This window comes from Porites lutea, chromosome 3, assembly GCF_958299795.1.
Source record: "Porites lutea chromosome 3, jaPorLute2.1, whole genome shotgun sequence".
NCBI lineage: Eukaryota > Metazoa > Cnidaria > Anthozoa > Scleractinia > Poritidae > Porites > Porites lutea.
Window position 1 is genome coordinate 16864963 of NC_133203.1, and position 12500 is coordinate 16877462.

The following is a 12500-nucleotide window of genomic DNA, read 5'->3' on the forward strand; positions in this document are numbered from 1 at the left end:
CGTCCTCCCTTCCCCCCCTCCCCTTGGAAACAATGTTGTTGTGTGTTCTAAAGCAACCCTGATCCTTAGACATTTGTAGGAAACAACTTTGACCTGGGGGGAGGGGGATTTCGTAGCGCAAATCAGTTGTTGTTGAAATAGTGTTGTTACGTACCATACTGTGCATGAAGGGGTACAAATTCTCAAGTAGTTTTGTCCGGGATTGTGTTTGACAGAAGTTGTGCATTTGCCGCATATACTTGAGGAAATTCATCAGGCTAGTAAAGATAATATCGATTTAAGTGTTCTCAAAACATAGCCAGTCTGAACGTCCTAATGATGCTGACAGTTTCCATGACTATCAGCCATCTTTATCAAAACAGACCACGTCTGTCAGAACAATCATATTATGAATTGGAAAGCAAGTGAAATAGTTGAGCAAGAAAGCGACAAGTTTAATCGATGGATCAAGGAAAGCATATGTGTTAGATTGAACACTCCTACTATGAACAGGGACGAGGGAGCCTATCAGCTTTCTCCCATATGGACACAAGTGATCTGCACCCCCAAGCCAGGGGGGAGGGGGTGTCTACAGAGTGACTTTGCGCATTTATCGCAATTGTTGAGAACTTTGCCCCGTTCACTAGGGTTTTCAGATCAACAAAAACTACACAAAGACAATTAGTAGAGTCGATTGTATTTAATCACTTGGCTCACTTGTATTCACTCGTTACAGCAGTTGTGCAACAGCTACTCTGTCAAACATGGAAAAGAACGCTCAATTTCATACTAGTATACATTAGATATGATTGGTTGTTACTAGGCGATAATCAGAAAAAGGTCAATCAATTCGTGCAGCTAAAGTGTTCATTGTCTCATAAAATCCAGCCCTAATTTAAAGATCCGTGATAATAATGCATTTGCTCTTATGTTGAAAAAAAAAGTGCATTACACTGTATGTTGGTTTGTCGTTAATGTTATCACCAGTGCTAAGCACCCGTAATTGACTTTTCATAACGTTTCTCTATTTTTTTGATAGGGGCTTTGGATCTTCTCCTGAGAAAGCACCCTTCCGAGATGCCTACAGCAAAAAAAGCAATGTGAGGGTTTCACAAGAGCACCTTTACTGTGCTTAACTGCAACAGCAGTAAAAGAAACAAGAAAGCAAATTATCAAGACTTTGTACATGAAAAATGTACTTTTCATTAGTAAGCCACCTGATAAAAACAATATAAAAATGTCAGTGCAAAAACTTTCTCAAGAAGAGGAGTTGGAAAAAACGTTTTCCTGGCTAACAGAAGAACTCAAGACCCAAAAAAACAGAACGCGCAAAACAATAATCTACTGTCAGCCAATAAATGCTTGTGGGGAATTATATTCCGTGATGGATAGTGTTCTTGATGGAGATGCCATCTCCAACATCGCCATGTTTCACAGTAAGACACTTGAGGCTTTGAAAACAAAGGTCTTAGATAATTTTGTTCCCATGGATGGCCCAGTGAGGGTAGTGGTTGCTACCACAGTCCTAGGAATGGGGGTAAATATCCCAAATGTGGAAAGGGTATGCCATTTTGGCATACCTGATACCGTGGAAGATTAGTTCAGGAAATCGGGCGGGCAGGACGAGATGGAAGAAAAAGCCATGGTATATTGTATTTTAAGTCCTACCATTTGGCGCATTGTGATGACAGCATGAAAGCATTCATCAAAAATCCAGAAACCAAATGCAGACCTGAGATGGTGGCGATGCACTTTAAAACAAAGCATACAAAAGTTTCCCCATTACATGACTGTTGTGACGTGTGTACTGAAAAGTGTGATTGTTCCCTGTCATCTTGCAAAGAAGGTCCTCACATGGCCCAACCTGCTATAACTGAATGCAATGCTCTAATGAGAACTGTAGAGGATGATGAAAGACATCTTTTGTGTGAAATTTTGCATGAATTGAAAGACTCCACAAATGCCTCTGGCTCAATATTTGGGCGAACAATTTATTGGCACAGATAGATGACAATTTAATAAAAGAACTGGTGAACAGCTGTGAGTACATCTTCACTACTTTTTACCTGATGGAAAACTTTGCAATATTTAATAGTGACACTGCCCAACAGATTCTCTCTGTGTTTGCGAATGTGTTTGGGGATATACAAGAGGTAGAATTTGTAACAACTATGGAAATGTCAAAGTTTGAGGAGGATGATCCTCTTTATCTCAATCACTGTTACTCTGAAGATGAGGAGGAAATCGTTTCTGAAGACGAGATAAGTTATGATTTGGATTATTAACTTGAAGCTCATTTGACACTTATTGTAATAAGTCAAGATAAGCATCAATATTCAGTCTGTTGAATGACTGTCACATGCTTATGGAATCACCAACTTCCATCATTTGTAGCCTTGATGCAGGGCTCGAAAAAAATGTCTGTCATGTAGTCCCGGACATTTAGTTTTTTTCTTGCTGTGCAAGTATCATTCAAGGGTCCAGGCAAGTCAATCTCAAAACCATTAACAATCATGACTAAGAAGTGGCACCGGCGATCAAAATACAAAAGCTGCTTGCCCATATGACATGCTGGAATTCAATTTTTATTCGAGCCCTGCTTGATCCCTAGGTAGAGTATAACTTGTTTTTACAAGGGCGTTTGAAGAAGCAACCATTAAAAACAGGATGATCAATATAATGACAAGAACCGTTCATGAGAAATTTTAAAGTGGGGGTTAGAGGTGGGTGGTTTTTGAACAAAATTTTATTTTCCAGAGCCAAAACAAAGAAGAAAAAGATCTATATCCTTTGAGGGAAACCAGTTCCATAATACTTTTTTGAATATCAATTCCTTTTCATTTAGAAAAAAATTATTTTTGAAAAAATGAAAACACCCACCTCCTTCAAAAGTTGAATGGTTGGCCAAATTTCGCAAAACACAGGCAAACCATCAGTTGAGTTTCAACCATTCATCTCCTGGGGGTTGGAAGTGGGTGGTTTTAAAAATAATTTTTCCCTTTTCAGAGCAATAATAAAGATAAAATATATGGATATCCTTTGAGGGAAAATAGTAGAATACTACTTTTTGGCATATCAATTTCTGTCCACTCTGAAAAACTTACAAATTTGTAAAAAGAAAACACCCACCTCTTTCAAAAGTAGAATGGTTGGTCAATAAATTATGGTTGTAAATAATTAACATGTGCATCTAATAAACAGCCTGTTTAGGGACAGATCATTGGAAAAGTTATTAGGGTGGACAATTTTCAAGCCGCATGAATATTTTAGTTTACATTTCCCTTGTAAGATTCTTTTAAGGCCAGTGCAGGAATATTTTGTGGCTATTACTGAGAAACAGAGAGTTGTTTCCTTTGTCCATTAACAAGTTGAATAAGCATTTTCGTGGCTCTTGAAGTGTTTGGTGCAGGGGTGTCAGTCAAATCGGGATGATTTTCAGACTAAGTAACTCTCGTCTTCCTTTGTTGTCTACTGCCAGATTAAATAATAATTACCATCATGTTTCCTGAAATTCACTTTCACTCGGTGTCGCTCTTCAAGATGATTTCGTATTTTCAGCCCCCATTGACCTGCATTTAAGGTAAATCCCTTGAAATTGTTCTACTATCAAACTTTTTTTCTTCAAATATGTTCTTTATTAGACTGTTCTTAGGAAATACTTGAAAAAAAAAATCGGGGGTCACCGTGCTTCTTTCCTCACAAAACTGCCATGAAAGGGGGACAAGGATTTGGTATCGCTGTCGCGATGGAGAATTTGCGTGGTGGGGACTGGGACGAGACACAAAATGGCGCCCATCGTGTTTGAAGCATGCACTCTAGATCAAGCTTGTTTACGGTTGTTTTTATGTGTTGATATCGCCAACACAGACAATCATACTTGGAAAGAATGCAAAAATAACAAAGAATGAGGGAAGTCCAGATTTGATGAGATTTTGAAGTTATGAACCTTAAGTTGTAAACTATTTTGTAGCGCTGGCGTTCTGTTAATTACAGTGAACGAGGGTTCGATTTTCTTCGCTTTTGTGCAATAAAGGCTTGACAAAGAAACTTCAAGAAAAGACTGTTGATTCCTATTCTTTATATGTTTTCTTTTTTGGTTTGTATTCACAGCAAAATGTGAATTCTTCACCCATCACTCTAACAGGAGTGATGTACACTCTAAAACCTGTATTTTTCAATTAAGGAGAAGCTGCTTAATTCAAAGAAGCTTTTTTCTTATTTTAAGAAAGCGGAATTTATTTTAAGTGGTGAGTTTTGGATTCAAGTATTTACTATCTTAAATTGAAAGCACTTATTATAAGCATATCATAATCTTAAAATCAAATTTTAACAAGAATTTAGATTCTCATCTTAAGAGATGACAAAACACGTTTCTTAAATTAACGATTTACTCGAACTTACCAATATTCGCGTTGAGCATTGATCGTTTCTGCCTTAATTTTTTTCTATATACCTGGCCTGTGAGCAGGGCTATTTACAAGAGCACTTGGTCGAATTCGGGAAAATTATGCCCTCACGAGGGTAGTAGCCTGGTCACTAGCAGGAATGCATGACGTAACCCATAAATGAAATATTAATAATAACGTCAGTATTTTTCCTTGACAGGTACCTCCAAGAAAGAAGGAAAATAAAGACTAAATAGTTTTCAACAAATTCTTCACTCCAAGAAATAACCACATTAATGAGATTTGAACTCCGCTTACTCCACACTTCTCTTGAGACCCTTGAAAAAATGAAAATAACGAATTGGACAAGAATACATTGAGCCCTTTCTCATATAATTTCCTAAGTTGTGATGTTAATAGAATTAAAAAAGCAGTGATGCGTTTAGAAGTACCAACCACGACGGACATGAGTAAAACCATGAAAAGATATTAAACTGACTCTGATAATTTGTATGATTCGTCTGTTTGTTGTTGATGTTTTAGAAATATTTAGGTTTCCTCTGAGATTACTGGGTTTAAATCCCCAGGGGGATACTCCCCTGTAAAAACGACGGGGGTGCTCGTTGGGAAATTTCGAGAACACCCCTAAAAGGTATCAGAATCTTTTTTCATGGATGTGTCCCAAATTCATTTCTACCCCTAAGAGGTACCAATTTAACAACAACAAATTATATTACTGGCACTGCAAATTTTAATAGTAATAAAGATAACTTTCGAACACTTTCTTCTCAATGACTTTTTGAAAGTATTGTCATAAATCTTTATCTCGCAGCAGTCATTTTAGGTATAAGCACCCAAAGCGGGACCAATCCACAGATTTAAACCCCTATAAAGGTACGAGGAGCACCCCCGTCACTTTTATGGGAAAGTGCCCTCCCAGGTTTAAATATAGTCAAAAACGAGCAGTTTCTACCGTGGACAAACATGTAAGACTGTGTGTGGGAAACGTTTAACGTGTTATATTTATTCTTAATCGAATTTTACATGTGTAACCTCTCACAACAAAAACTGGGGCAGATCCAGAGGTGGTTTGTTGGAACCCCCAAAACCAAAATGACAAACTATTAAGCACAAGCGGTTTCTGCCGAAAAACTTTGGTGGACATACTTAGCTAACAATTATATGTTATCTTTTGAAAAAACGACTGTGATGAAAAGACAAAAACATTGACAGAGGAGAGTCCTTTCCTGGTTTTATACGTCCTGTTGATCCCATTTTTGAAGAAACCAAAGCCCATTTCCTAGGACACATGGGAAATACAACCGTTACTTCAGATGATTTATATTCGTTACTGGTCTTGATTATTGCAATTTCTCAAGAGAACTCCATGTTTAAAATAGCTAAAAAGAGGAAATTTCAAAGGCAGATAATCTACAATTATCCTTGAAAACGCTTGAAATCACCTCTCCATTGACCCAAATTTTAAATTTTTTCCCGGGGAGCATGCCTCCTGACCCTGGCCCCCTAGGATGGGCCACCTTCAGCGGATATTTATCCGAACCTCCCTCCACAAACTTTTGGGTCCGCCCCAGAAAAGGTTTCATGTTTGTACACATGAACATAAGTAACAAGGCCGGTTAATGTTAATGTTCACTACCATGTTCCTGTTCAGCATTTCCCACGAAGGTAATAGGGAAATCAGTGTTTCTGTTCTCCATTGTGCATAACTTGTTCACGGCACTTGAGGATCACCAATCTTGTAAAGCAATGTTCTCTTGGCAGAAGTACAGGAAATTTGGTATCATAGAGTAACGACGACAGACCTATTCTTCCTTGACATCTGACTACACCTTCACTGTCCTGATAAAGTCCCAGAGTCGACTTCATTTGCTGGTACTTGTCACTGTTCAGGATACCCTTTTGAACGTGTTAAATCCACTTCTTCTCAGCTTACTTGTACACTTGCAAGGATTCTTCTTGGTCAGTTGATCCGTCCCTTCTTCTTTTCAATTTTTTGACAAATAGCAACACAAGTGAAGTAACTCTTATGAGCTTCGTAAGGGAACTGTAGGATTCAGGATTGATGATACTCTCCAGATTTGCTTCTTGTTTTTCGGTACACGTGTTCAATAAGCTGGAGACTGTAGGTTTGGCTGATTTCAGTTCGCACAACTCTTCCTTGGCTTGTACATTTACAGGCTGGACTGGCCAGTAGGCACTTTCCTTAGACAGGAATTCTGGACCATGTAACCACAAACTACTTTCTTTGAGTGCAGTGGCCTTGATCCTCTTGATGCAATGTCAGCCGGGTTTTCTGACGTAGGACAATACCTCCATTGCTCAGGCGGTGCATTTCGTCTGATTTCGCTCACGCGATTCTCCACAAATTGCTTGTATTCCTTATCAGTGTTCCTAATCCACCACAAACAAATCATAGAATCCGTCCAATTGACTACGTCATCAACTCTCACAACGTTTTCTAAAGCTTGACTCACACTCTTCACCAATCTTGATGCAGTAAGGTTAGACAACAGTTCTAGACGCGGTATGGTTTGCTTATCCAACGGAGCTACTCAGGTTCTTCACGCCACAATCTCACATTGTACTCTTGACTCATATTCTACTCTCATGTAAACAACGGCTCCGTACGCCTTTTCCGACGCATCTGCAAAACAATGAAGTTGGAGCGATTTAACTTGACTACCACCGAGACCTTTAGCATAACACCTTTTAAAACTCACTCTTCCAGCTAGTCTTAGGTCTGACAAAGTTGACAACCACTCTTGGTTGAGTTCGGTATCCACTAACTCGTCCCAGTCCCTTTGTGCCTTGTACAGTTTTTGAAACATAATCTTGAAGGGTAGAATAACTGGAGATATTAACCCCAAGGGATCAAAGAATCTCGTAGCAGTACTGAGAATCAGTCTCCTTGTAGCTGGCTGAACGTCCACACCCTCCAATATCTTAGTCAAGTCATAGATCAGTTCATCTTGGTTAGGGTTCCAAAGCATTCCCAAGACCTTCTGCTCTTTCTCAGTACCTTGCTTAAAAACTGACTTTGAGATTCTCTCATCTTCCTCTTGAACACATTCTTTACTGTTTATAGCAAAGTCTCCACTGAAGGCTGAATCTTGTTTCAGGGATTGCAAAAGACTTGCTGAGTTGCTGTTCCACTTCCTCATATTGAACCCTCCTGATTTGAGACAGAGTTTTATCTCCTTCGACAAAGAAAAGGCATTGTTCACATCCTTGGCCCCAGAAACGAAGTCATCTACATACAAAGACTTCAAAAGCTCAAGTGCAAATGCATTGTCATTCAGCATACATCTACTAACATGGTGTCTGATGGTAGCATTGAGAATGAAGGGGCTAGCATTCACTCCAAATACAACTCTTGTAAAGCGAAGTAACTTAATCTCAGGTGATTCCTTATCGACATCATCTACCCATAGAAAGCGTAAAAAGTTTCTGTGTTCTGGATCAATCTCAATATTCAAAAATGCTTTCTCAATATCAGCAGTTACAGCAACTTCATGAACTCTAAATCTCAGCAAAATGTCCAGTAGAAGAGGATTTAATGAAGGTCCGACATGCAGACAGTCATTTAAACTTGGTCCAAACACCTTGGATGAGGCATCGTATACAACTCTAACCTTTGTTGTATCTCTGTCAAGTCTCACAACTCCCCTGTGTGGGAGATAGTGCACATTTCCAGGTTCTAGGGCTTGATCTTGCCGCACTTCTTCAACTACTCCACTTTCTAATTGCTCCTTAATCACTTGATCATATTGTTCCAGTATTTCTGGTTGGGTCTTAAGCTTCTTAATCACAGTTGCCAACCTTCGTGATGCATTTGTATAATTATCTGACAGCATAGGGTGATTATCCTTGAATGGTAGCTTGACTTGGTATCTTTCACCAGTGAATCTTATCTCATTTGAAAACTTGTCATGAACTGAAGTTTCAGTGTCCCTTATGCCTAAAGTTTCCAAGTCCCAAAATTTCTGCAAATCATCTTGCACATGGCTGATGTCAGCTGACTCAATTTTCAAAACATGTGTAGCACTTAGGTTAACTGTGCATGACTCTGTCAATGCTGGAACTGCAGCTGGTCCTGACAGTACCCATCCCAACTTGGTCTCAAGAGCTACGGGTCCAGAAGGATCTCCCTTGATTATTCCTCCAGTAAAGAAAGACCAGTAGTGATCTGCTCCTATTAGTAAATCAACACTAACTGTTTCATTAACAGCTCCACATGTAAGCTGTAGCCCTTGAAGGTATGGATAGCACTCTACTGCACTTTGAATTTCTTGGTTCGATACTGGACTGCATATTACTGGTACAACGTAAGCAGTGACGTACACACTCATTGCATCTATTGTTCTGATGCACAATTGCACAATGTCACATTCCTTTACAGATGCTGAATTGTCACCAAATGTTTTGATTAGCAAGGTTTCCTTACCAACAGTAGGTAATTTTAACTGCTCACGTGTCTTACTGGTTATATAAGATCTCTGGCTACAAGAGTCAAAAATGACTTGAGTATACATTCCAGTTTCTTGATTATCTGGTCTAGAAACAAAGGCTTGGGCAGTCTGCAACAGTATAGAGTTATTATTGCTGCCAACATGCATTGTTGATGTTCCAACATCTCTGGATCTCTCCTGGAAAGTTTCAGATCTACTAAGTGATGCTAATTCAGCTCCTGAACTACTAGGTTGGACAGGCTTCTTAGGGTTTTCACAGATAGTCACATGATGTCTAGCTCCACAATTAAAACATTTGGCCTTTGACTGACAACCTGGTGTAATATGCCCTGCTTTCAAGCAAACAAAACACCTGCCACTTCGTCTCAGTATAGTTCTTCTAGCCTTTGGTTCAGTAATGGTACTACAGGTGATGGACTTGTGATTTTTCTTGCAAAAGACACATTGCAGAGTACACTCTTCACTGCCCGCATAAAGTGCAGATGAGGAAAGGGGCTGTTTGAATCTTCCCTTATGCTGGTCAAATCTAGGGTTAGAATTGGTTGGACTACTTGTTTCCACTACATTACACCTTTCTCTTGCCTCCAACTCAGATTTCAGTGCATTTAACAGGACATCAAGGTCCCAAGTTTCTTTACTGCCAAACTTGCGACTGATGATTAATCTCAACTCTGAGGGAATTTTCTCCATCACAACTGGAACTAATAAATTTCCAAAGGACTCTGATTCGACGCCTAGTGCCTTCAAACTTCGAATGTTTATCTCAATCTTGTCATACAAATCACGGAGTTTCTTCGTTTCATGCACTGAACTGACTATTGGCAATTTCAACAAAGCGTCCATATGGTTAGAAATCAACAGCTGTGGTTTACCAAATCTATCTCTAAGAATATCAATGGCAGTTTCGTAATTATCTTCAGTGAGAGGCAACCCAGTAATTGCAGATTCGGCAGCGCCTGTCACGCAACTCTTCAAATAGGTGAATTTTTGGATTCTTGAAATGTCAGTGTTTCTGTTAACCGCAGATTCGAAAGTGTCCCAGAAACTCTGCCATTCCTCGTAGTTGCCTGAAAATGACTTTAGTTCTAGTTTAGGTAGCTTCACTTTCGCGCCCTCATTGCTTTTGACATTGTTATTAATTCGACTGAAGCTTGGTGAAGTTCCCACGTGTGCGCTATTTTTAGCATCCTCTAAACTCAAGTCAATTCTAGCCAAAATACGGTAAACTTTTGCACAAAACTCACCACAATCCTCGACTTATTTCTCAATGTCTCTCCCCTTACTGTTTTCCAGAATTGTTTCGTCCAGCTTTTGGATAGTTTCTAGCCTTTCATTGAGGGTGAATTTCAGTCCCATAAGTTTTTCCCTTGCTGAATCTTCCACGTGATCGGCAGTTTGCTCGACTAAAATCCTCGTCGCACCTTCCATTGTTTTCTCCACAAAAGCTCTGTGGGCATTTCTAATTCTCTTTGCTTTTTCGTTGTCTATTCTTTTCTTCTTGTACTGTAATCCTGTTCTTGACGATTAAGTGATTAAACTTGTTTCGCCGATCCGGCGACTGCGAAGGACCATGTAACCAAATGTTGTATATATAATGAGTTCTCTGTAGCTTTTATTTCTTCACTCCATTAAAGCATATTTCTTCACATGTTCATATTTTAGAATTCTGTACTCTGGTCTACACTTAAAGGATTCATCGACATCAATTCGCGTAAAAATTCGATGATCTACACTCAATCCACACTTGATCAGCTCCACGACTCGGAACGACTACACAGTTCTAAGACTCTCAACGAAAAGCTCAGTTTTCAGATCACGTGACGAGTTTTCCCGCCACAATGACGCAATAATTTCTAACAAGCCATTTGCACTTAGAGGTCATGTGACATCATTTTTATGAAAATGAAAGTTATATGATTTTGCCTTCGAAAAGTGATTAGTGGGTCATATCTTAAAAAAAATAATAGTGATTTGGTTTTTCAAACCCACACCGTTTTCTTAAAATGAGTAAGTTCTAGCTGATCACATGACCAAAATGTGATTTTTAAAATTATGACTGAATTACCTCTTTCAGGACACAAATTTTGCACTTAAACTTCAAGGAAAGTGTTGACAAAATGATGTAGTAACGTTTACAGCACATCTGTGCATAACTATCAAACGTTTAACAAGGTACAAGCAAAAAGTAGTTTTGGCCGCCATGTTGGAGGGCAACAGTATGCCCTCCAACATGGCGGCCAATACAAATCATACTACTTTGTTGAAAAATCAAAGTGCCATAAATTATCGCCCTTAAATGCGTTTCCTCTTAAATTTTGTGTGTAAGATCATTTTTACGTCCTATGTCAATTATTGGCATCAGCAAGATTCCAACTCATTGTTTAAAGGAAGCATTGATTACGCGACCTCTTAGTGAAAGTTGCCCATCAGACAATCTCGTATTCATTTGAGAAAAATAGGCGCTTAAGACATTACTTGAAGTCAAAATGTATTGTTTCAATGGGACATGCAGTTTTCCAGATAGGGTGTATGCCTGGTGGACATGGTATGAAGGAAGGTCTTCGTGACGACTGATTTGGTTTCCTTGCGGTAGACTTGACTCCTCGATAATGACAGCATTCATGTCCAAGTCAAAGGCCACGGTTTCCATCAGTTGCATGACAAAAAATGTGCCCAGGTCTAAAACTTGCCAAATTTTGATAAGGCGACCAAATTCTGACAGGCTCTCCTCGTTGTTAGCAAAATGCAATGAAGTGTTTTTTTCCAGGCTTGTACAGGGTACCAGTCATAGTGACAGCATTGGTCTGGAACAGGTGGTTTTCGTCTGACCATTCTACTTTATAAAATCGCTCAATAGACTCTTTAACTAATTTCGCCTCTGCGCCAACAAGGACCTTGACCTTTCCATTGTGTTCCTCATGGCCAAATAGTGGACTGGTATCTGTGTATTCGTCAAACACAATTGAATTGGCACATTCAACCTTTTGATGCTTCATGGCTAGGGAGTAGGGAAGATTTTTAAAGTTGTTAATGTTGCTTGCGAGGTCTTTAAAAAAAGAATGTTTCTCCTTGTGCACATACACCAGGTCCTGATCAGGGGGCCAAATTTGAGCACTTGGCAGGGCAGGTGGACCAGGTAGTGCTGCTTTGGGATCTACCTTGCTCCGTTTTCATTTTTAAACAAAGATAAATGTTCCTTTATAGCCGTTTTTAGGTACATAACAATTTCAGTGGATATTTTTTCAGAAAAAGCTATTCTCATGATTTCAAGTAGGGATGATAAACATTGCCAAGGGGTGCTGTTTTTGTCCACGTACTTCGCGAGGATCATCGGGAGAATAGAGGCGAGTAGCCACAATTTTTTACGCCGTTTGTCCCAGGTTGGTAGCACTTTCTCTCTGTACTTTCTTATGGGCGTAGCCTAGAGGGAATTTTCCTAATGTTTTTGTTGAGCATCGCAAGGGAAAAATATCTCTCATCTATGAAATGTCTCAACAAATACTTTATAAGTAACGTCAAAGAACGGTGCCTCCATGCGTTTACTTCGAAATGTTACACCACATTTTTGGGAATAAAATTCCTTTAAAAAGTTTGTTGGAGCGTTCTCAACAAGTTCAGCATGAACGGTGTGGTCCTCTTTCGTTCT

General features: G+C 39.3%; 1 protein-coding gene across 1 annotated transcript; it reads right to left on the reverse strand.

Annotated features, from left to right (window-relative positions):
* Positions 1 to 6946: 6946 nt before the first annotated feature.
* LOC140931690 (uncharacterized) lies at positions 6947 to 11850 on the reverse strand. The gene is made up of 2 exons (XM_073381461.1): positions 11630 to 11850; positions 6947 to 10061 (listed from the first exon to the last, which is right to left on the reverse strand). The coding sequence occupies exons 1-2, from the start codon at positions 11848 to 11850 to the stop codon at positions 6947 to 6949; spliced, it is 3336 nt and encodes a 1111-aa protein (XP_073237562.1).
* Between the last annotated feature and the right edge of the window lie 650 nt (positions 11851 to 12500).